This window comes from Sebastes fasciatus, chromosome 2, assembly GCF_043250625.1.
Source record: "Sebastes fasciatus isolate fSebFas1 chromosome 2, fSebFas1.pri, whole genome shotgun sequence".
Classification (NCBI taxonomy): Eukaryota; Metazoa; Chordata; class Actinopteri; order Perciformes; family Sebastidae; genus Sebastes; species Sebastes fasciatus.
In genome coordinates this window covers 31,748,467-31,770,433 of record NC_133796.1, presented here as the reverse complement: position 1 = coordinate 31,770,433, position 21,967 = coordinate 31,748,467, and the positions used below count along the sequence as shown (strand labels likewise).

The 21,967-nt window shown below is 41.0% G+C and overlaps 2 protein-coding genes and 1 long non-coding RNA gene across 6 annotated transcripts; 1 reads left to right on the top strand and 2 right to left on the bottom strand.

Moving 5' to 3' along the window:
• Positions 1-275: 275 nt before the first annotated feature.
• LOC141758366 (uncharacterized) lies at positions 276-7,707 on the bottom strand. 2 transcript variants are annotated; one of them, XM_074619712.1, is made up of 10 exons: positions 7,111-7,628; positions 6,865-7,038; positions 6,470-6,634; positions 4,409-5,584; positions 3,942-4,082; positions 2,312-2,434; positions 2,088-2,216; positions 1,676-1,891; positions 1,463-1,579; positions 276-1,374 (listed from the first exon to the last, which is right to left on the bottom strand). In XM_074619712.1, the coding sequence occupies exons 1-10, from the start codon at positions 7,157-7,159 to the stop codon at positions 1,220-1,222; spliced, it is 2,445 nt and encodes an 814-aa protein (XP_074475813.1). In that variant the 5' UTR covers positions 7,160-7,628; the 3' UTR covers positions 276-1,219. The 2 variants fall into 2 exon arrangements, with proteins under 2 accessions (XP_074475813.1, XP_074475820.1); XM_074619719.1 differs by lacking the exons at positions 2,088-2,216; positions 2,312-2,434 and having other exon boundaries at positions 7,111-7,707.
• A 97-nt stretch (positions 7,708-7,804) lies between these two features.
• Positions 7,805-20,978, bottom strand: ppef1 (protein phosphatase, EF-hand calcium binding domain 1). Of its 2 annotated transcripts, none has more exons than XM_074619730.1 (19): positions 20,499-20,978; positions 19,299-19,450; positions 17,565-17,597; positions 17,196-17,323; positions 17,052-17,112; positions 15,427-15,590; positions 15,238-15,352; positions 14,338-14,384; positions 13,518-13,684; positions 13,385-13,421; positions 13,113-13,262; positions 11,714-11,865; positions 11,391-11,625; positions 11,133-11,318; positions 10,920-11,062; positions 10,484-10,590; positions 10,224-10,396; positions 9,195-9,279; positions 7,805-9,072 (listed from the first exon to the last, which is right to left on the bottom strand). In XM_074619730.1, the coding sequence occupies exons 2-19, from the start codon at positions 19,429-19,431 to the stop codon at positions 8,870-8,872; spliced, it is 2,319 nt and encodes a 772-aa protein (XP_074475831.1). In that variant the 5' UTR covers positions 19,432-19,450; positions 20,499-20,978; the 3' UTR covers positions 7,805-8,869. The 2 variants fall into 2 exon arrangements, with proteins under 2 accessions (XP_074475831.1, XP_074475840.1); XM_074619739.1 differs by having other exon boundaries at positions 10,233-10,396; positions 20,499-20,976.
• On the top strand, positions 10,909-13,201 carry LOC141758389 (uncharacterized). 2 transcript variants are annotated; one of them, XR_012591868.1, is made up of 3 exons: positions 10,909-11,002; positions 11,807-11,910; positions 13,063-13,201. It is a non-coding gene; the product is annotated as an uncharacterized LOC141758389 (long non-coding RNA). The 2 variants fall into 2 exon arrangements; XR_012591870.1 differs by having other exon boundaries at positions 11,807-11,916; positions 13,068-13,178.
• Positions 20,979-21,967: the final 989 nt, after the last annotated feature.

Genomic DNA, 21,967 nt, shown 5'->3' with positions numbered 1-21,967 from the left:
GAATTTATTTAGTGTTTGCCACATATCATTTTGTATATCAGCAGTAGGAGGAGCTCTGATTGGCCAGAATGCTACCATCACTCAGCAGCTACCCAATCAGAGCTCCAGATGTTGCTCTATGGGCGGGACTTCATTTAACTTTGTTTTGCTTACACATATTTAAAGTTGCTATAATCAATATTATATAAAAATTGTGGCCTCTCTCTCCCCCTCCCCACTAATAATCTTTAAAAAAAACAAAAACTTTGGAAGACATAGATATAGAACAGAAGATGCAACCCGTTGCTTGATAATAGGTAAAACAAACTTTTGTGTTTTCATGTAATTAATTATGTCAATGACTAAAAACAGTAATTATCAATACATTTATATGTTTATTGGTTCACAAAATGTATACACAATAGAAAACAAATGTTTAAATACAACAATTAAAATGGATCAATTAATAACAAATTTTTTAAATTGTCATTTCTGAATCAATCGGAAAATACAGTTTTAAAGAAGAAACATCTATTTAAAGGGGACAAATCGTGCTCATTTCCAGGTTCATACTGGTATTTTGGATTTCAACTAGAACACTTTTACATGCCTAAATGTTCAAAAACACAATATTTTCTCATACTGTCTGTCTGAAATGCTCTGTTTTAGCGCCTGTCTCTTTAAGACCCTCTCCTGAAAAAGCCCAGTCTGCTCTGATTGGCTTGTGAGAAAAAACATGTTGCACCTTTGCAAAGTTAGTTCGCAATCTGCGGGCGGTATATTCTAATGAGCCTGCATGTGATATAGGAAAGGGAGACAAATCTGAATGGCTTGTTGAATCACGTTTTCTGATCTAGACAGCCCACAAAAAACTGACTGGGTCGTCTTGTTTCACAGTTTGTGGGTTGGTAGGCACTCCAGATACACAAATGTATGAGCCAAGCATTGGAAAAGTTAATTTTTCACGATATGTCCCCTTTAACAAGTTGGACAGCCAGCTCATATGTTTATTATGTAACCATTCACTGGGAGTTCTTATCTACAGCCATGTGTTGTTAGCCAGTTTCATGGGTTCTTTGGGTTGTGAAGACCACAGTTTGAGGATGATGTCAAAATGGTTGATACTTGCTTATATGTTACTTCTTGTGTCTTCACATGGAAAAGACATGAAGAAGGACAACAAACAGTACAGACTCACAACCAGTATGTATGTATTGACCTCACTGAGGTGTCTTCCAGCTCAGCCAGCAGTGTTGGCTGTTGTCCTTGGCACACATTTCTTCCAGCTGTAAGGGGAGAGACGATGGGAGGCCGGGCAGGCACATTTATTGCCACCTTTCTGGTTCACACACAGGTGGGAACACCCTCCATTCTTCCGGCTGCACTCATTAATGTCTGGAGGAGAGGGAAAGAAAAACTCAGTCAGAATACATAGTTCCACATACACTTTCCCATCATTATGAGTATGCATGACCCCACTGACCTTTGCAGCGTCGTCCATCTGTTTGCAGTGTGTATCCTCTGGGGCAGATGCAGCGGTGAGAGCCTGGCAGGTTGACGCACTGCCACTCACACGTTTCCTCCTGGCACTCATTTATATCTGTGTGGACACACAGAAATCTCTTGATGATTTCTCTGGAGAAATACAGGGACACACATGGTATACACCTTCTGCTTTTATGTTATTACTTCCTACCAACACACTCCTCCCTGAGAGCTTGTGCAGTTGAATTCTCAGGTGTTGTTGTTGTTGGTTGCTTCCTATACCCAGGTGGACACTCTGCGATGCAGCTGTGCCCGTTTCCGGCTAAGATACGGCCGTACGAGCAGGAGCATCGGTAGGATCCTGGGGAGTTGTGGCACTGCTCGGTACACGGCCCGAGCCCCTGATTAACGGCACACTCATCTATATCTGAATAAGAAAATGAAAAAAAAAATGAAAGAAAAGTTGAAACCTTTTCTATTTTATTTTATTGTCACATTATCAAAAGTGTAAAGGCTCATGGACAAAGTTGGACTGACAGAAAACAATTTTTTTTTAGAGCTGCTAGCATGGCTAAAAAGAGCCCGGCATGGTTCACACTAATGTTCAGCGAGCGTCCCCTAACCATCGCAGTGGCTGTCTGCAGTCTGAAGGCTGTAGCCAGCAGGACACTGGCAGTGGAAGCTCCCGGGAGTGTTAACGCAGCCAAACACACAGGCGGTTACAGCTGTAGGCAGCAGGCACTCATCCACATCTGGGAAGATGGAGAATACACTTTGTTCATAGATGTAAACGACATAAAGAGACACAAATGTATAAATGGACGCAGCCACACAGCCATACACACACCTGTGCAGGAGGTCTGGTCATGAGCTGGCTGATAGCCGTCATCACAGCTGCACTTATAGGAACCAAATGTGTTGATGCACCTCTGCTGACACTGGTGCTGCCCCTCCACACACTCATCTAAATCTACACACGTGCAAACAATCATTATTACATACATAAAGAACACATATCTTTCACTGGTTTGAATGGACACAGATTTAATAAAGCACACACTCTCGTTATAAAACACACAGTCCAGCTGCAGTGAGATGAAAGAGACGGGCAGCAGATGAAAGGTGTTCATCTCCGCCGCCGCTCTGAATCAAGCTGGAATCTGAAACCTCATTGATGTGTCTCCATGTTTGCTTGCTGTTTTGTCCTGTAATGAGCAAACCATAACGCAGATGTTTTCTGACTTCCTGTTGTTCAGAGACAGGAAACAAGGAGGTGCAGAAAGGACTCAGCCAGCTTGTATATCAGCGCTGCCCCGAGGAAGTAGCACCATTTCCCCCAACCTGACGTTTCTCCACATACCTGCCTTTTCTGCAGCAGTGGATCAAGTACTCAGAACTTTTACTTAAGTAAAATTAACCATACTGCTCTATAAAAACATTCGGTGACAAGTTAAAGTCTTACATTCAAGATTAAGCAAAGTATTAAAGTAAAAGCACTCGTTGGGTCCCTTCAAGAGAGTTATATTATTATATACAGCATATTATTGGAATAGTATCACTGATGCATTAACACATAAGCAACATTTAAATGTAAAAGCTGGTGGAGGAGCACATTTTAATTACTTTATATACTAATTTAATCTGTAGCACAGTATCATATTTTATAAATGTATTACAAGTTGTATTTATAAAATCTTAATCTGTAAAGTAACTCGTAGTAATAGTTATAGGGGAGTAAAAAGTACAATATTTCAATTTATTCTATTGATCCCCAAGGGGAAATTCAGATGTTATAGTTCTTATATTAAAGCATAAATAAAAATAATAAAAATAAAAATAAATGAGTAAATTGAGTAAATGATGTACACAATGCTACAATATATAACCCAATATTTGTACATAAATATAAATAAATAAAAAGAAATGAGAAATATGTAGACTCATAGTAGTGAAGTAATAAATAAGCATAAAATTAAAATAATCAAGTAAAGTAAAAGTACCTCAAAATTGTACTTAAGTACAGTACTGGTATCCAAAATGACATCTTTTGAGATGAGGACCAAAGGAATGATGAGGTGAGGTCAGACAGGAATGATTACAAGCCTTACCTCATTGCAGTGGAATTTTCAGGCTGAAACTAACCTATAATCAGTCAAACCACAATGTCTGGACAGGACTATCTGTCAAAGTGCACACTGATAATAACACTGTTCAGAAATAATATCAACACAAATGACAGGCACGTGTAACCTTGAGACAATATATAAAGTAAATGTCAGCCTTCAGGGTGCTACAAGGTGATCGTGTTGCCATAAATTTCACAGCTCTCTTGTAACACATAAAACATGTGAAGGAGCTCCCGTGTTGTGCTGTAACACGCCTCAGTGCACGCTGTGTTGTTATCAGGAGGAGCCCAGGGCGTCCGCAGAGGATTTAGGAAGAATGTTACAAGAAGAAAAATACCTTAATACACTCACCTCGACACGTCCGCCCGTCATCCAGCAGAGTGAATCCAGCTCTGCAGTGGCACTGAGTTCTGGTCTGGGTCTGGTTGGGGTGCTGGGAGTGAGAGCACAGCTGGGAACAGCCTCCGTTGTTCACTGAGCAAGGTGTCAACTCTGGAGACAAACAGGAAGGAAGGAGGACGGATCAATTAACAAGTTCAAGGGTCATTACAACAGTTACAATAAGAGAAATAAATATGAGCAGACATTCAGGGTCCTTTTAGATGGTGGAACATTATCAGAGAGAGGTGAAGGACTGGAGACGACCCAGTTTGAATCTGCAACAACAGCAGAGGATGTAACTCAGGCTCTATTAATGATTGGGCAGTATATTGGCAAATCAATATATTACACCTTCCCCTCTCTTTACCCATCAGCACATCTTTCCTTTTCCTTGTCAGCATTTTCAAATGAATCAAAGACAGTTATGAAGCACCTACCCAGACACACAGGTGTGACTCCGCTCCAGGTGTCCCCCTGCTGGCAGTAGCTGTGTACGTCTCCATGAGCCAGCGTATAACCAGGGTAGCAGGCATACTGGATGTAATGTCTGTACTCTCTTGGACCTGGATTCTCCACATTACGAAAGTAGAATGTCCCGTGAGCGGGCACAGGCGGGTATGTGCACACGGGTCGCCTGCTGAGGTTCAGCGACAGCGGAGGTGGTTTGGAGGTGGCGTTGTGGTGTTCTGTCCGGTGAGATCTTGGCTCAGTGGTGGTGGAGGTGGAGGTGTTTGAAGGAACATTAGGCAGCTGTGTTTTCATATTGGACTGTGTGGAGCTGGGACTTGAGGCAGAAGTGGATGGAAGGGGGGCTGATAAGGAGGAAGCAGGTGATGAAGTGGAGGAAGAACTGATAGAAGAAGCAGATAAAGTGTATGTTGAGGTCTCTGTGGGATCCTCTTTCTCTACAAACTCTACAGGCTGAGACAAAGGAGGATACCGGAAGCCAGTTTCAGCCTGTTGATCTTCATCGGTAGTTTGTGAAAAGCCTGTTACTGCTTCATCATCCTGGGATGTGACAGGTTCTCCAAACTTGAGCACGTTTTCACTGCCGGGCACAGGAAGAGCAGATTTTGTGTGTTGGAGTTGTAAAGTTGGTGCAAACAGCTCAGTATATGTGACAGCAGTGATAGCTGGTGGATGGGCTGTTGGTGTTGATGGTTCTGTTCCTGACACTAATGATAAGGTAGATGAGACGGTAGTAGACAGATGTGATTTAGAGCCAAATCCGTCCACCTTCTTTGCTTCCTCCTGTGAGGCTTTTGCCTCCGAGCCGTGCCTCCCACTTCCTGTTTCTGCTCCTTGTTGGGCTTCATCTGCCTTCTGAAGTTGAGTTGTCTGGACTTCATCTTTGACTTTAAAACTGGGAAACTGAACATGCTGCTGCAGGTGGACCTTTGGGTTGGTCACTTTAATCCTCTCGCTGTTGGACATCTGGGATGGAGTGTGAGACGACGAGCCAAATTTGAGGTTGGCTTCTTTGGAGGCGGTGTTCGCGAGGGAGTCGTAGTGGGATTGTTGCTGGGTCTTCAGAACTACAGAAGTCTGCAGGTTCTGGTGCATGTTTGGCTTTTGCACACTGACGCCTGAGACCGAGCTCATCATGTCGGACTCTAACAAGAAGAAAAAAGGAAAAAATATAAAATGGTAAAGAGTTAAAGAAACAGTGTGTAAGATTTTGGGGTATCTATTAGCAGAATATAATATTCATAACTCTGTTTTCATTAGTGTATAATCACCTGAAACTAGGAATCGTTGTGTTTTCATTAGCTTAGAATGAGCCCTTCATATCTACATAGGGAGCAGGTCCTCTTCATGGAGTTCACCATGTTTCTACAGTAGCCCAGAACAGACAAACCAAACACTGGCTCTAGAGAGAGCCTTTCAGTTTTTTACATAACCTGAAGGGCACCATAGTTCTACGACACGCTTGTTAAATCGTGGTACCACGAGCGACCGTCTGATTTCCGTTGCTCAGTAATGTTATTATGGTAAGGATGGCCTGTGAGCGAGGCGAACAGCGTTCCCACGGTTTTGCACTCGGCGGCTCACATTACCATGATCTTGGAAAGGGAAGAGTGAGTGGAGGGGTACTCAGTTGGTTGCAATCTGCAGCCACACCACTACATGCCACCAAATCCTACACACTGTTCCTTTAAGGAGGCAAGGGCAGTCTATTTGTAGAGCAACTTTCAAACATGACTAAAAAATAGTTACAATGCAGTGATGAACTTCTACCTACTGCTGTTTGGAATCAATGAATAAAGGATAGTTAATGCAATGTGATGAAGAAGACAGCCACTATTACAAATCATATTTAAAGGAATAGTTCGACATTTTGGGAAATACACTCATTCACTTTCTAGTCAAGAGTTAGATGAGAAGATTGAGGAGAGTGTTATCAATCTTCTCATCCAACTCTCTGCAAGTAAGCAAATAAGCGTATTTTCTTAAATGTCAAACTATTGCTTTAATAGCTGAGAGTTTTTTAAGCTGACCTTTGCATGCAGGCTTTGTGCTATTCCAGGTGGGGCCCTTACAGTATAACATTGAGGGCCCATGAAGCCGAAAGCCACTGTTACAGGTGAACACTGCCCAGGAGCCGTCCTCATTCATGCTGCTCGTCCCGTGAATGAGCGGCCCCGGATCGGAGCAGCCGGAGCCTGAAAGAGGGGAGAATATCATGGAAAGTGATTAAAAGGTTGAGTCTGACCACCTTTGTTGTTGTCTCCTCTCAACTCTCTACTGTGCTCTGTAACAGAAGCAAAAAAAAGCTTCAATACTTGAACAAAAGTTGATACAAACAAGTTCATATTATCCTCTAAATGCATCTATTGTAATTGAAATCCTAAAAAAAGGTTTGCAGTATATGCTCATGAATGAAGCTCCTCACCGACACAGACTGGGGTGTCCCGGGACCAGTGTCCAGACACACAGCTGTTGGTTTTGTATCCATGGAGATTGTAGCCGGGACGACAGCGGAAGATCACCAGCAGTCCACCGTAACGGAAAAACGTCTGTCCGTTCTCCAGGTGTCTGAAACCGCTGCACTCCTCAGCTCCACGCGCTGTAGGACAGATTCACAGTGAATGTCTGAAAACAACAACACACAAGTATGAAAATCAACTTTAAGGAGTACCTGGAGCGAAGATGCAGAGCAGAGCAACCAGAGCTGCCAGGAGCTCCATCTGAACTCCCAGATGTGATGGGAGGCTGAAGAGAAGTACTTGGAGAGTGAAAGTGGGAGAGAGGTTGAAGACGGAGGGGAGGGAAGATGTAGTCTGGGATTACTATAGGATGGGCAGATGGGAGGAAGGAAGGAAGGGAGGAAGGAGGGGTAAGATGGTGCAAAACACTCTGACAGATGGATGAGGAGGTATCAGGGGAGATGCCGTTTTTACCTGCTTTATAGTAATGTAACTTGTTGCTTTAATATATACTCTCAGACATGAGCAGTTTGACAAAAAAAGAGGGAAACATCCAAGAACCCTGCCACCAAAACAATCACTTCAAAAATGATTAGTCTCCACAACCCCCCCGTTTGTCTCTCACCCTTCACTTCTGTAGCCTCTTGCAACTAGAGAGTGTGTGTTTAAAGTATGTGTGTGTGCGTTGTGCTGCACAAGTTGTTCAATAAAATCTGAACCCATCATTTACTCAGGCTGACAGGATGCCTGGGCCTGTTTTACTGCTCTCACCGTTTGGTAATTATAGTGGGCAGGATGCCAGAGTTAATACGAACACACACACACACACACACACACACACACACACACACACACACACTGAAACACCCCGTCTAAAAACATACACGAAATACAGCAATTAGTTTAAAAAAAGCCATTTTATTTCTTTTTGGTAAACAGCTGAACACACACTGGCTGAAACTAATATTAGTAGCAGCGTGTTTCTGTTGTCTCTAATGCTGAGGCCTTCAGGCATCAATATATGATGTAATACTACAGTATGTGGCCTCACACTGGTACTCCTGTTGTATATTGGTTGTACACTATAATGTTTCTCACAAGTCTGCAACTGCTGTCAGAGGTGACATCTAAATCAAACTGTACCTATTATATGTCGCCTCAGAACCTGCTTCAGACTTTTTCAAGCATCTTTTTTTACTAGGTCAAAGTTTGTGTGGGTTCTGAGTGACTTTACAGTATCATTGAACCCTAAATTGCTCAGAAAGTCAGGTCAGCACCTTGCACGGTAGCTCGCTGCTATCAGTGTGTGTGTGTGTGTGTGAGTGTGAATGGGTGAATGAGAGGCAAATTGTAAAGCTCTTTGGATATAAGCGCTATATAAATGCAGCCATTTACCATTATCATTCTAAATGCTGCCAAATTTCACGACAATCCAACCAACGTTTGTCGAGCCATTTCACGCCAAAACTGCTCAAAACTGTCAGCCTGCTGGTGGCAATAGATGGAAAGACACAATCACAAAAGTCATTAGGATTCATCACCAGGGAACCACGATTGTCAGTATCAAAACTGATGCCAATCCATCTGGTTGATGTGGAGATATTTCACTGTATTGAAATCTTTGGCCTGCTGGTGGTTCTAGATGAAAAGTCAGTGGATCACCAAAGTCTTAAGTCTTTTATCCTCAGGGGAACATGAATGTCTGTCCAAAGTTTCAAAGCAATCCATCAAATATTTGTTGAAATATTTCATTTTGAAACCAAAGTGCTGGATGAAAGCAACCTACAGACTGACAATGCCATCCGTAGATCCACCGCTACAGTGGCTAAAAACACTTATCGCTGCTAGTCTTTAGTGTTCAGAGGGATATTTTTCCTTTAACAAATTAATACTAAATTATTTCCTCCCTACTTTCCTTGCATACTGCTGATCCTGCAGGACTTCCACGCTGTCATATTCAGATTCTCCCCTTCACGAATACTTGTGCTGATCCTTGTTGTCCAGTTTGTGCACGACCCTGAAGGCCTCCAGGAACTCAGTGAAGTCTATACTGCCGTCCTTGTTGAAGTCGATACTCCGGGCCAGGTCGTCGATGGCTCTGTCGTCGATGTCGACCCCCAGGTGGGCGCTGAAGAGACGCCAGGTGTGACGAAACTCCTCGACGGAGATCAGGCCTGAACAACACACACACACACACACACACACACACACACACACACACACATATACTGAACTAAAGGGAATACATTTTGAAATATCGACACATTGTCTTCAAAGAGATTCAATATTTTATTACCTGAGTGGTCTTTGTCTATAATGTTGAATATTATCTCAATGTCTGTCCTGTATCTGAACAGAGTTTCAGCCAAGTTTGGAGTCACCTAACAGGAGAAAAAAAAAGAGGAAAAGAAAACAGTAGACAACTAAACGACCTCTAGCTGTGTTTAATAGCAGCACTAGTAGAATAAGTAATATAATCCTAATAGTATCAGTACCACTAAGGAAAAACTCTCCTTTCCAAGTAAAAATACTCAGCAGTAAAATGTACTCAATTCAAAAGTACACATTATGAAGAATTGACTTCAAGATGTAAGTAGTATCTCATTGATGTAGACAGTCTGGATGTAACTGAGTCTGTAGTTTAAACTATATAAAATAATAATAAAATCAAACAGGAGAGCCGTTGAATACAGAAAAGTGAGAATGTAATATGGTCGATACAGCGTGTGCATGAATAAAAGGCATAAATAATACAAAAACGCTTGGACTCTGGATTGTACTGTGTTTCAAGCTTGGTGCCGTTCCTCAGGCAGAGTAAATTAATTGTCATTAGGTGCATGTATTTGTGCACATATTGCACATTAACCTCGCTCTCTTTTCTGCAATCAAATGCCCCCTTCCATTGTTAGTAATGACTGACCTGTTTAGGAAGCCTTTGTTTTTTTGTGTGTGTTTAAACTACAGCAATGCATCATATTGGTTCTGTCAGGTGAAAAACCTTGAGTGTACCTTTTTAAAAATATTCATTTTGTATGCATGATTATATACTTCAGAAAATGATCAGCCTCTTTCACTTTCTAAGACTTGAACTTAGATCAAACCAAACAAATGCACATCATGTCATCAATAGAGTTTAAAAGTCCCTGAGAAACTGAAAAACTATCTACAGGCATCAAATAAATGTAGTGAAGTAAAAGGTACAACACTTCAACCAGAAATGTAAATAAGTAAAGATAAAATACTAAAGTAAAATACGAGGATAAATAAAAGATAGCCAGTATTTGAGTAAATGTACTTTGTTGCTCTGATAAGGTTATTCCCTCACCTCTCTTACCTGAGGCAGAGGAATCCCTGGCTCCATATCCTCGAAGCAGGACTGATAGTCCACACTGCCATCTGGTGCCAGGCGGGCTAAGTGTGGACGAAGAGTCCTCCAGGGCAGATCCAGTCTCAGCACAGACTCCAACACCTGAGCCCATTCACTGACTGACACATTACCTGAAAAACAGATATGCTTGCATATAACAAATATACATGTAAACCTGGTTAAACATAAGTGAGGCAAACGGAGTGAGCAAAGCGCACCGGTGTTATTCTGGTCGTACTGCTGGAGGCCCGACAGCAGCTCAGAGCGATGGGAGAACAGCTTCTCCTTCAGGGCCTTGAGAGCGGAGCCTTCAGCAGCTCGTACTCTGCAGACACACAACTAAGACTGAGCTTTCTTACATAAATGCTCAAATACAAAATGCTTGCAAATGTTTTGTCCACTCAGCAGTCCAAAACCCAAATATATCCAACATATAACTAATTAACACATTAAAACAGACACATTCAGAAAATCCTCACATAGGAGAGACAGAACCAGCTGATAAATGACCTAAACTATTAATCAATTTGGTACTTATTTTTCTTTGAATGAACTAATCCATTAATCCACTAATTGTTGCAGTACTGCTACACCCAGCTGTGGGTAATCTGCCTGATTTTACATAAACAGAAACACACTGGACGCCTGTTGTACCTCTGTGTCAGGGTGAGTTTGCGTGTTGTGCGGCTGACTTGGTACTGGTAGAAGCGGGGAACCAGTTCTCGGCCCACTTTGATGTAGGCACCGCGGTTGCTTCCCTCCTCGTAATAGTTTGACGCTGAGAAAATGGTGATCACCTGTAGAACAAACACATTTATTTCTCCAGACTCAGACATTTTTGTACAATCTGAATTAATTTATTGCTACCTGTCCACCGTGACAGAGCTCATATCCCTCCTGTTTGCACTCGTGGGATCTGATGAGTAGTTGGAGTCCGTGCTGGAGCAGCAGTCTCTTGGTGACGTCAGGGCCGAAGTAGCAGCCTCCTCCTCTGAATGTGTTGGGACTGCAGCCCTCTTGGGTTCTAGGGTCACTCCACAATATGTCCACTATCTGCAGCAGAGAGGAAAGCAGATTAAAGTGCTGAATGAGACACACAGAATACACTGAGTCCACTCCTCTGACCTGTTTCCATTCCCGATCATGTTGTGGAGGTGAAGGAGGGGGGACAGAGGACAGAGAGTCCAAGAAAGGCACTTGGGGGCCGTTGATAGTGTAAGGCATGCTGGGAAAAGACGGGCATGGACGAGGCGAGAGGCACGATGGAGTTCGAGGAGAGCAGAGTGAAGAGGAGGACGAGGACGATGATGAGGAGGAGGAAGAAGTGGAGACGGCGCTGTCTTGACGGCATTGCCTCTTTCTACAGAAAAAAAAGGAGAGAAAAGAGTCACTTTAAACAAGAAGTTTAATTGTAGACTTTAAAAAACATCTGTGGGCTGCTGTCAGACCTCTGGTTGGGGGTTCTTTGGTTCTTGTTGTGGCTGCGACTGCTGCCGGGATGAGAGCTGGCGGTAGATCTCATTCTTTTCATCTGTCTGCAGGACTGACCGATGTCCAGCTGCTCCAAACTACGTCTGGGAAACCTCAGGGCAGATTTCACCTGGACGAGCAGCGATGGGAAGACAGAAATAAAGGGAGGACATAGGTATTTGTTTTCTAAATTGAAGTTCAAACTGACGCATGTCCAGTGTCAGAGGATAAGTGGGTAACGTACAGCATGTTGTTCGGATTGTAAAGCCCATTGAGGCAATAAAACTGACTTAAAGGGACAGGGTGTAGGGTTTTGCAGCATCTAGTGGTGTGGTTGCAGATTGCAACCAACTGAGTACCCCTCCGCTCACTCCTTCCTTTCAAGACTGCAGTAACGTGAGCCGCCAAGTGCAAACCTCTGCTCGCCTCGCTCAGAGGCCATCCTTACCATAATAACACTACTTTAGTAGAAACGGAAGTGAGACGGCGGCTGGCGGTACCACGGTTTTGTACTCTGCGGCTCGCGTTACCGTAGTTTCACAAGCGTGTCGGAGAACTACGGTGGCCTTCAGGTAATGTAAAAACGCGAAAGGCTCTCTCTAGAGCCATAGTTTGGTTTGTCAATTCTGGGCTACTGTAGAAACATGGCGGACTCTGTGAAGAGGACCCGCTCTCATGTAGATATGAAGGGCTCATTCTAAGCTAACGAAAACACAATGATTCTTAGTTTCAGGTGATTATACACTAATGAAAACATAGTTATGAATATTATATTCCATTTCTGCTAATAGATCTCCTGAAATGTTACACACTGGCCCTTTAACAAGTTTATAAATACCCTTAGTTTGTACAGAACTAATTCTTAGCAAGTACCTTAATAGGAAGGTAAAAATCCAACATAAAGTTACACAAATTATTGTACATTTTGTTGCACGCATGTCATCCTCTACTTCATAAGTAATTTGTTCATTTGCCAGAATTACTTTTAATAACTTTATGAGAACACATGCATTCAATTATAATCCATTGAGTCTGCTGTTCCATGAAATCCATGATTATTTTTCATTTGTGTGATTGATGAATAATCATTTTCTGTGTGCCATTCATTCAAAAGAATAAAGAAAACTACATAAACAATAAAAAAGGTATGTGATGTACAGCACTGAAAGTTGTTTAAAATCACTCTAATATTTAGCATGGAGCTTGTCTGCTGGATATGAACAAATCCTCCTGCTGGCTGACATGTTAGATATGTGGTGGCTGTGAATTTGTCAATGTTTTTAGAAATGTTTTTCTGACCTCTAGTGGCCAACATTGATTTCTGCAGTTAAGAGAGTACAGATGGAGTATGAAGGTTGGCTGCTTGTTTCCACTGACCCTGTGCCTCTCTATGGAACTGAGGAAGTCCAGGTCGGTCTGGTCTGATATCCCTCCGTGAACGATCAGGATCTTTCCGTCAATCACCGTCGCCACGGGCAGAAGGCTGAAAACGTCCTGAAACAGCTGAAGGATCTCACGGCCGTGAGTCTGCACACAGTCAGAGAGATTATTAAACCACACAGCTCACATGTTACAACCTTCAGAACATGCAACTGAGTTCTGTACATAACAAAAGCAGAATAATGACATGTGTCTGGACTTTACTGTACCTTGTACTTCTGCATGACTTCTTTTGTGAACCCATATCTGGAACATCAATGTAAAAAACATCACACTGAGATATTGTTAATCTCATGTTTGTGGTAAACCTAGATGGATAAATGTTTTCATCTTCCTACCAACCTGAGGTTCATTATGTGGTCTTCATGGTTTCCTCGGTTCAGGTGCATGTAGTCGGGGTAAAGCAGCATGTAGGCGAACAGGAGGATAACCACTTCCACTGACTTTTTCCCACGGTCCACAAAGTCCCCGTTGAACACGTATGGCGTCTCCGCAGAGGGAAGGCCATTCTGAACAGCAATGTGCCGTAAAATCAGAAAACTTAAAATCAGATCTTAGAGCTTCAGCCATGTTTGATGTGGCTTCAACTGTCACGCACATTTGCTTGTTTAAAGGGACTATTTGTAACTTTCAGAATTGCTTGTTAACAGCGACACCTGTGGCCGTTAAGTCAACGAAAGTCAGCATCAGGCTCGCGCTTGCTCGCTCTAAATAGACATGAACGAGCATCGCTCAAAACAGTGAGGTGACACACGTCATCTAAAACCACAATATCACTCTATATTTCACCTGCTTGGCAGTAATGTTAGCTGACCAGACGAAGGTCTCTCCATGAATCAATGCTGATCCTAGTGTTGGCTTTTCCTGCTTCAGCCCCACTGCTTCAGCCTCCTGGGCGAGAACGAGCGCGTTGTGTGAGTGAAGGCAAGCAGGCAGAGGAGCGGTCTGAACAGCGTAGCCACACGCGAGCGCACATATGCAAGCGCGCATGGGAAACCGACCCGGTAGATTTACACGTGTAAAAAGTTACAAACAGTCCCTTTAAATAATTTGTGTATTTATATAAAATCAGATGTATCTGCATTAAAAAAGACTTCCCTGTAAAATACATAGTGAATGATTCTAAAGAAATTTGTTGTATAGTAAAAAGAAATAGCTTTACCTTATAAAATATGAGAAGTAAGTCATCAAGCCGCCCGTGCAGATCACCTGTACCAAGAAGGAAAAATCACAGCAATGCAGAGATTGGAATCTTATTTCTGTCTTAATTGATCCCTGACATACAGAAGATGTCTAAAATATTCCTCAATGGTATGAAAACACCTCAACCCCTAAACGGTGTGTGTTTTCTGTTTTTAGTCACAAGTATTCTTGAGTTTAATGAGATGCGACTCTGCCGGAGGAGGCAGCCGTGGAAGAGGAGTCAAGTGCCTGATCAGTGTGCAAATAAACAAGACCTCTATTCTTGGAACGCTGCCATTAAGATACAGTCAGCTGTATTTAAAACACATTTACAGACATCAGCGATCATTTACCCGGTAAGCAGGTTATTCATGTATTCAGCAGCCCACTGTATGGTGCGACGTAGCAGGTGCACAAGCAGCGGCAACACACAAGCAAAGCAATGAGACGGTGTACTTAAATACAGCTGCAACGATTATTCGATTAGTTGTCAGCTATTAAATTAATCGCCGACTATTTTGATAATCGATTAATCGGTTTAACAAATTTTTTAAAGAAAAAAAAAGAGTAAAGATTCTCTGATTCCAGCTTCTTAAATGTGAATATTTGCAGGTTTCTTTACTCCTCTATGACAGTAAACTGAATATCTTTGAGTTGTTGACAAAACAAGAACATTTGAGGACGTCATCTTGGGCTTTGGGAAACACGGATCGACATTTCTCCCCATTTTCTATAATTTTATAGACCAAACAACTAATTGAGACAATAATCAACAGATTAATCAACGATGAAAATAATCGTTAGTTGCAGCCCTATACTTAAATATGACAAACAATTTTGAATCTTGAATTAACAAGAAACTGAGGTCATGGTCACCCACCACATATAGTGATCTCATTGGTGTAGGATGTCGATAAGTGGCTGATGTTGGGCATCTGTTTGAGGAGCTTCTTGGTCTCGTACAGCAGCTGCAGAACATATCTGGCATGTAGAGTCTGCATGGAAGAAAAGTGATAAGTCCCTAAAATCTACCCAAAAGCAAGAAGGAGAAAGATCCGTATTACTGTACCTGCTGCTCTTTGAATGCACCGAGGAGAGCATTGGTATCAGAGACGGAGAGAGGAAACGAGAGTCTGGGTCCGGCGTACGACTCTGGAACGGGGATCAAGTTGTAGCAGGTCTCTTTGTCTAACCAGGGGTCCACCACCGGGTCCAACAGCTGGGAGATCAAGTCTGGAGGACACAGTGGAAGACAAGAAGTGAGCATACTGAGCTCATTCTTAGTGATGTCTTTTGACTGAAAGGAAAAGTAGAGGTCCATCAAAGTACAATGTGAGAATGATGTACAGCAAACTTTCTGAGGATAACTGTAGAAAATGCTAAATACTAAAAGTATTTATTTTTTTTTTTTCTAGATTTGTTGGGTGTCCTTTTATCCTTTTTTTAAATTATTTTCTTTCCTTCCTGTCTACCTTGGTTATATGTCACGATGGTGGCTCACATCTTGAAAAATAAAAAACCCCCACTAAAAGTAGGCAATATCAATAAAATCTTCTACTAAGTAGAAATCTTCTTTTGGGGGGAAAAAATGACAGTTTTACCCACTGATGTAGTCTACAGATTATCCAGATTTTAATTTGTAGTTCCCTGTAATACACAGCTTGACACAACAGCACATCCAGCTCTGTGTGACCTCCCTGTTGTATTAAAAGACCACTCCAGTATGTTAATGAAAACCTCTAATTTATGCAAACAAACAAGGCCTGAACATTCATCTACCTCCAGGCCTATTTCTCTTTTGTAAGTCTTTTGTCTATTTCCCCCTCAGTGTCTATTAAATGTCCTCTATTCTGTCACAAACACACAAACACAGATGCTGTGTATAGTCAACACAGACAACAACAGTCTGGCCTCTTTGCATCACTCATGTTGACTCAATGTAAAAAACCCACGTGGCGGACGTACTACAGATGTTTGGCAATAAGGGCTGACCTGAGGATTAGCTTGTCAATGGAGCATTATGTTTTTTAGCTGGATGAGAGGGTCAATACATACTTCATCCACAGCTGTGCCAGCGCAACACACCAACACACTGGCCTCCACATCCACAGTAGTTGCTAAGCAACAGGGTATATGCAATGAATGTTCTAATGTAGACCAAAATACAGCGGCGTAACGGGTGTTAATGTGATGCAAGTAAAAAATACATAACCTTCCTGTGTTACAACACCTATATATATAACTATAACTTATAAACTAATACTGTATTATTAAAATTTCAAGCCTCATGATTTGTATTTACCTACAAAAAATAGCTGCAAACATCATTCGGTTTCACATAATAGTACACCAGCATCAAATGGACCTAAACAAAGATGTTAAAAGCTATAAACAATACATGAATAAAAGGAAAAATGACTGAAAATAACCTCAGACATTGAACTGTCAGTATGTCTGAGATCTGAAGGTGCTATTAGCAGTGAATGCTTTACATGCACAGTGCAAAAATAATAAAGTAGAGTACATTAGTCCTGCATTCATATCCATATGAGCACTGTTTGAAAATGTTGTTTTACTCCAAAATAAAACCTCCATCACTACCTCCAACATTTCCAAATAACATGGGTGAAGTCAGAGTTTTCAATACGCATAATAGTATCTAATCTTAATATTCTGTATTGTTTGGTTTCTAACCTGGTCCATTTCCATTCAGCTGGGTGAAGTTGTCGAGCATGAAACTGAAGAAACTGGAGAGCTGAAGAAAGAAAAAACAAAACATGTCGAAGCTTTCTGATGCTTCTGTAAAAATGTGTACATGTATCCTGAGCTGAGAGTCACCTGTAGCTGGTCCTGTTCCCCAGCATACTCAATGGACTGAAAGATGTTCCAGGTGTACCTGCGCCTCATCTCCAGACGGGCCATGTAGCGCCGGTACCACCGCTGGATCAAAACTGCTGCCTTCATAGCTACGACACAAACACCAGCTGTTACGTTTCATTTAGACATGTTTAAATATCTGGAGTCACATACAGTACAGTACAGTACAGTACATGAATATGACATGTGAGGCTCCTCAGGTCTTATTTTGTATTCTAGCACAGCATTTTGAATTCTACTGCATCTTTTGTAAATTAGCACTCTGAAAAGCCCACATGGATGCATGCACACGTCACGTATATGTCACAGACTGATCGTGCAGGGTCTTACTCAGAGCCGGGCTGGGAGTCTTAACTGTGTCATCTGTGAGAAGAAAAAAAGTTAAATTCAGCATAAGAAACTGGTAATTGAATAAAATCATGTGCAAGACAACACACACACACACACACACACACACACACACACACACACACACACACACACACACACACACACACACACACACACGCAGTGAGAGAGATAACAAGACACAGGGGAGGTGATGAGCAACAGTGGGACTGGAAAAACTGAGCAAATTAAAAGAGCTTTCAGGGGAAACAGCACTCATTAAAGAGAGAAGACAGACTGTGAAGAAAGAAAAGCACCATCTGTCAAACATCTGGTGTGTGTGTGCAACAAGTCGTAGGAAAATTTACTACAGCAAAAATGAATTATCTTCAGATTCATACTACAAAGCGTGACTTTGAGAGGCGTAAAATACTAAAAATACTACTGCCATAACTACTGCTAATAATACACAATTTAAAGAGCACAAATAATGTTTTTAACATGTTTTCTTTGATGCCTTTTCCTTATTCTTCTCTCCTATTTGGCCCGTGAGGAAGTTTGTTTTTATTATGAAGCAGAATACGGGGAACTATTATGATGACACACGTTATAACCCCTCCTTCTAGTACTGTCTCGCAATCAGCCTTCATCTACCTATTAATTTATTATACATTTTATTATAATACAATGCATTTCCTTTTTTATGATCATGATTATCATTATTTTAACAAACTTCAATTTATTTTCCACTCACTACCTTACTTACCACCATTATTATTATTATTATTATTATTATTATTATTATTATTATCATTATCATTATCATTATTATTATTATTATTATTATTATTAATTGTCTGTTTGTTTGGCTGTTTCTCCTTGTTTTTATTTTATTTTACTTTATGTATATATATTTTTTCTTTGATTAATTAATTAATTAATTAATTAATTTTTTCTTTCTTTACCCCACATAAAAATATTGCTTTTGGATTTATGATTATGTTATGGCATGTTCTCTGGCTTATTCATTGATACTGTATGATGAAACAATTGTGTATCTTGGAGAACAGAGTACATTTTTGGTCTAAGTGAGTCAATAAATAAAAAGTTAAAAAAAAGTTTCATTAGTTTATGAAATGTAAAAAGAACTGTGACAAAGTGCCCATCACAGAGTCCAATATGACATATTCAAATGTGTTATTTTGTCCAAAACCCAAGAAAAGAAATAAAATAGAGAAAGGTAGATGTTTTTTTACATTTGAGAAGCTGCAAACAGAGAATTTTTGGCATTAATGTTTTTAGAAAATGACTAAAATGATTAATCGATTATCAAAAGAGTTGTGGATTAATTGTATCGATACATTAATTGACTATTTGTTTCAGCTCTAGTTTTTAATCTGGACGGAAGAGAGGACAATAGATATTTGATGATCTATACTGGGATTTTTTTACATGTGAAATCTTAAAATAAAAGCAATTGAAAGTCTGTGTAAGGACATAGAAACATGACTTACTATGTTCTTTCATCAAAGATGTCTGAGCTTGTATAGTATCCAACACTTATGGAATATTTGTGCTCACATGGTCTGTTCACAGCTGTCGGCTCTAATTTAACTCCAATTATAAACCAATTCATTAGAGGCAACACGTCCAAATGTCAAAATTTTCCAGCTGACAGGAAGGAAAACGTGAGTAAGTCCTGCACCATAATAGCATCTACCTGCTACTCATCTTTACCTGTCTCCACTCTTTTCCCTTGTGTCTCCGTAGCAACGGAGGTGCCACATCCCATGATGATGAGCAAAGAGGAGGTCCCGGGAGTCACATCAGTCAGTTTTTCCAAAGCTGGGACAGATCTGAAAGGTGGCATGTAACTGCTGCCATGAGACCTGGAAAGAGAGAGAACATTCCTGTTGTCACGCTGCAATAGTCAGTGGTTTCACTCTTTGTTTAGCTCATCAGATGTCAGAGTTTTCTAAGAAGACTTCATCTAGTCTCACATCTCAGCGGCAGGGTTCATGTCAGTGAGGATTTCTCCAGTAAGTCAGAGCACTCATGGAAAATAGTCTGTTGTGTGTGCAATGTGCTGTGGGGGTCCCAATTGAATCAAATATGAACAAACATCTGTATTACAGATGTCATCCATGATTACACATGTCATCCATGATGGAGAATGACTCCCACCCCATGCAGGACACCATCTCAGCACTGGAGAGGCTCCTTCAGCGACAGGCTGCTCCACCCAAAGTGTGTGAAGGAGCAGCTTCCTGCAGCTGTCAGACTCCACAACCAGCACTGCTCCCAGTAGACCAATTACACACCAAAAAACTGACAAGAACTGCACTTTACTGTACAACAACTGTCTATCACTACTACTCAGGTGTAATTCTCACTGTGCAATATCATTTCCCACTTGTGCAATTTTGTTAATAGTCTGTTTATTGTCAATACTGTATATACTGCTCCTATTTTTATACTTCCTTCTATTTAAATGGTTCATATTTTGTTACACTTTGTTTAGCTCTTTTTTTTACTGTGTTAGCTGATGCATCTTGTTTTCTGCACTATCCTCTTTGCTGCTGTACACTGCAAATGTCCCCACTGCGGGACTAATAACGGAATATCTTATCTTATCTTATCTTAAAGTCTAAATGTATCTAATTAGTGAAAGGGGTTAAGGCTCAATGGTTTTCCTTCCATCTTATTCCAAAAGATGATCTGCAAATATGCATGAAAATTAGGCTTCAATATAAAAACACAAAACCTATGCCACAATAACAATAAGCCTTGGTAATAAAATGAAGCTTGCCCAATGGCTGCTAATCACTCAGAACAGAATCACTTTCCTACATCTTCACACAGCATCATATTCCATCGACGTGCTTCTTTTACGCATCAGTGTTTATTGTTGTTCCTGTCGGTCTATATGGTTCCTACCTGCAGCTGGTATTCCTGCGATCCGGAAATCATCAATGGGACACACAATCCATGTGACGCAAAAAAAAAAACTTCTATTGAAACTGCAGACAAAATGTTGTCCTCTAAATGACGTTTAAGAGAAGGTTTGTGTTCAAAAAGGTACGCTTAGTTTGCAGAGAGGCGGTGGAGGCTGCTGGAGCTGCTGCTGCTGCTGGAGGAGGAGACGAGAGCACAGAGGAGGAGGAGGAGGCATCAGGTGGATTTAAAGCACAAGAGAGGACCAGCTGTTCCACCTTCTCCACTGTTCATCCTTAAAATAGCCTGAAATATCCCCCAGGTAATTTACACCGTGACTCATTTCACTCCTGCAAATCACTCCTGTGCCCCATGAAGTTATAGTGGCATTGTGATTTTTATTTAAAGGTTATTTGGTCTTCAGAGCAGCAAACAACTATTGTCTATGTACAAATAAAGAGGAGTAATGTCTACCTGAGCAGAGAGAGAAGTTGCTCTCCCTCTGTGTGTGTGTTGTAATCTCCTGTTTCAGCCGTCACCATGTTGAGAGCTGTGTGGAAGCAATATAGTAGCACACACCCAAATCCGATTTTTAAAGTCAAACATCCACCCATGTGTGGAAAAACATATTAAAGTAGAGTAATGACTATATACATTTATAACACTATTGGAAAACAAATCAAATGAGAAGTTTAGATTTGAGAGTTACAGATTGGTTAACAGAACTACTTGTCAGCAAGCAAGGATATGAGTAACTGACATTTTGAATCTAAATTTAAAGCAAGCAGTAGGTCCATCTTTGCTCATATTAAAATCTGGTCTATCCGATTTTTTTTATTGCAGTTGTACGTTTTGAATGGAGAGCATACATTAGGGCTATGTTCCAAATCACATACTTTTATTTTAGCACATACTGCAGCTGCCCTTACAAAGTATGTACTGTTGCATGCAATATGCACACAATTAGGACATACTTCATAATATTGTGCCTTGACCTTTTGACACTTTGACAGGATTGTGGGTCAGAATAGCCAGAAAGTCATATTGGTTTACATACTGCAAAATGCATACTATGTATTCGGACATAGCCTACTAAATCTTTTTTTCTTGCATACTAAATTGTGTGGTGGTACGGGTTGTTTGAACGCACAATACTGGATCTGACCTGGAAGTGAGAGCTCACTTTCTACTTAAATTTTGTATTTGTCTAAAAGACTTAAAATAGCCAGATTTGGTGTGTCCCACTGAAGCATGTTAACCAAAAAATAAAAAATGCATCCAGAGAAATTATTCCAGATTGTCCCTACACCCTGTTAAAATCATGACATCTCAATTGTACAACTTTAATTGTTGAACATAAATAATCAACTGTAACTTACTGCTATATGGGGTGAGTACTTAATGTTATTTTACTTACTAACTTGTCATCAGCCTTCAAAACTTGCATCTCGCATAAAGGCAACAGATTCATG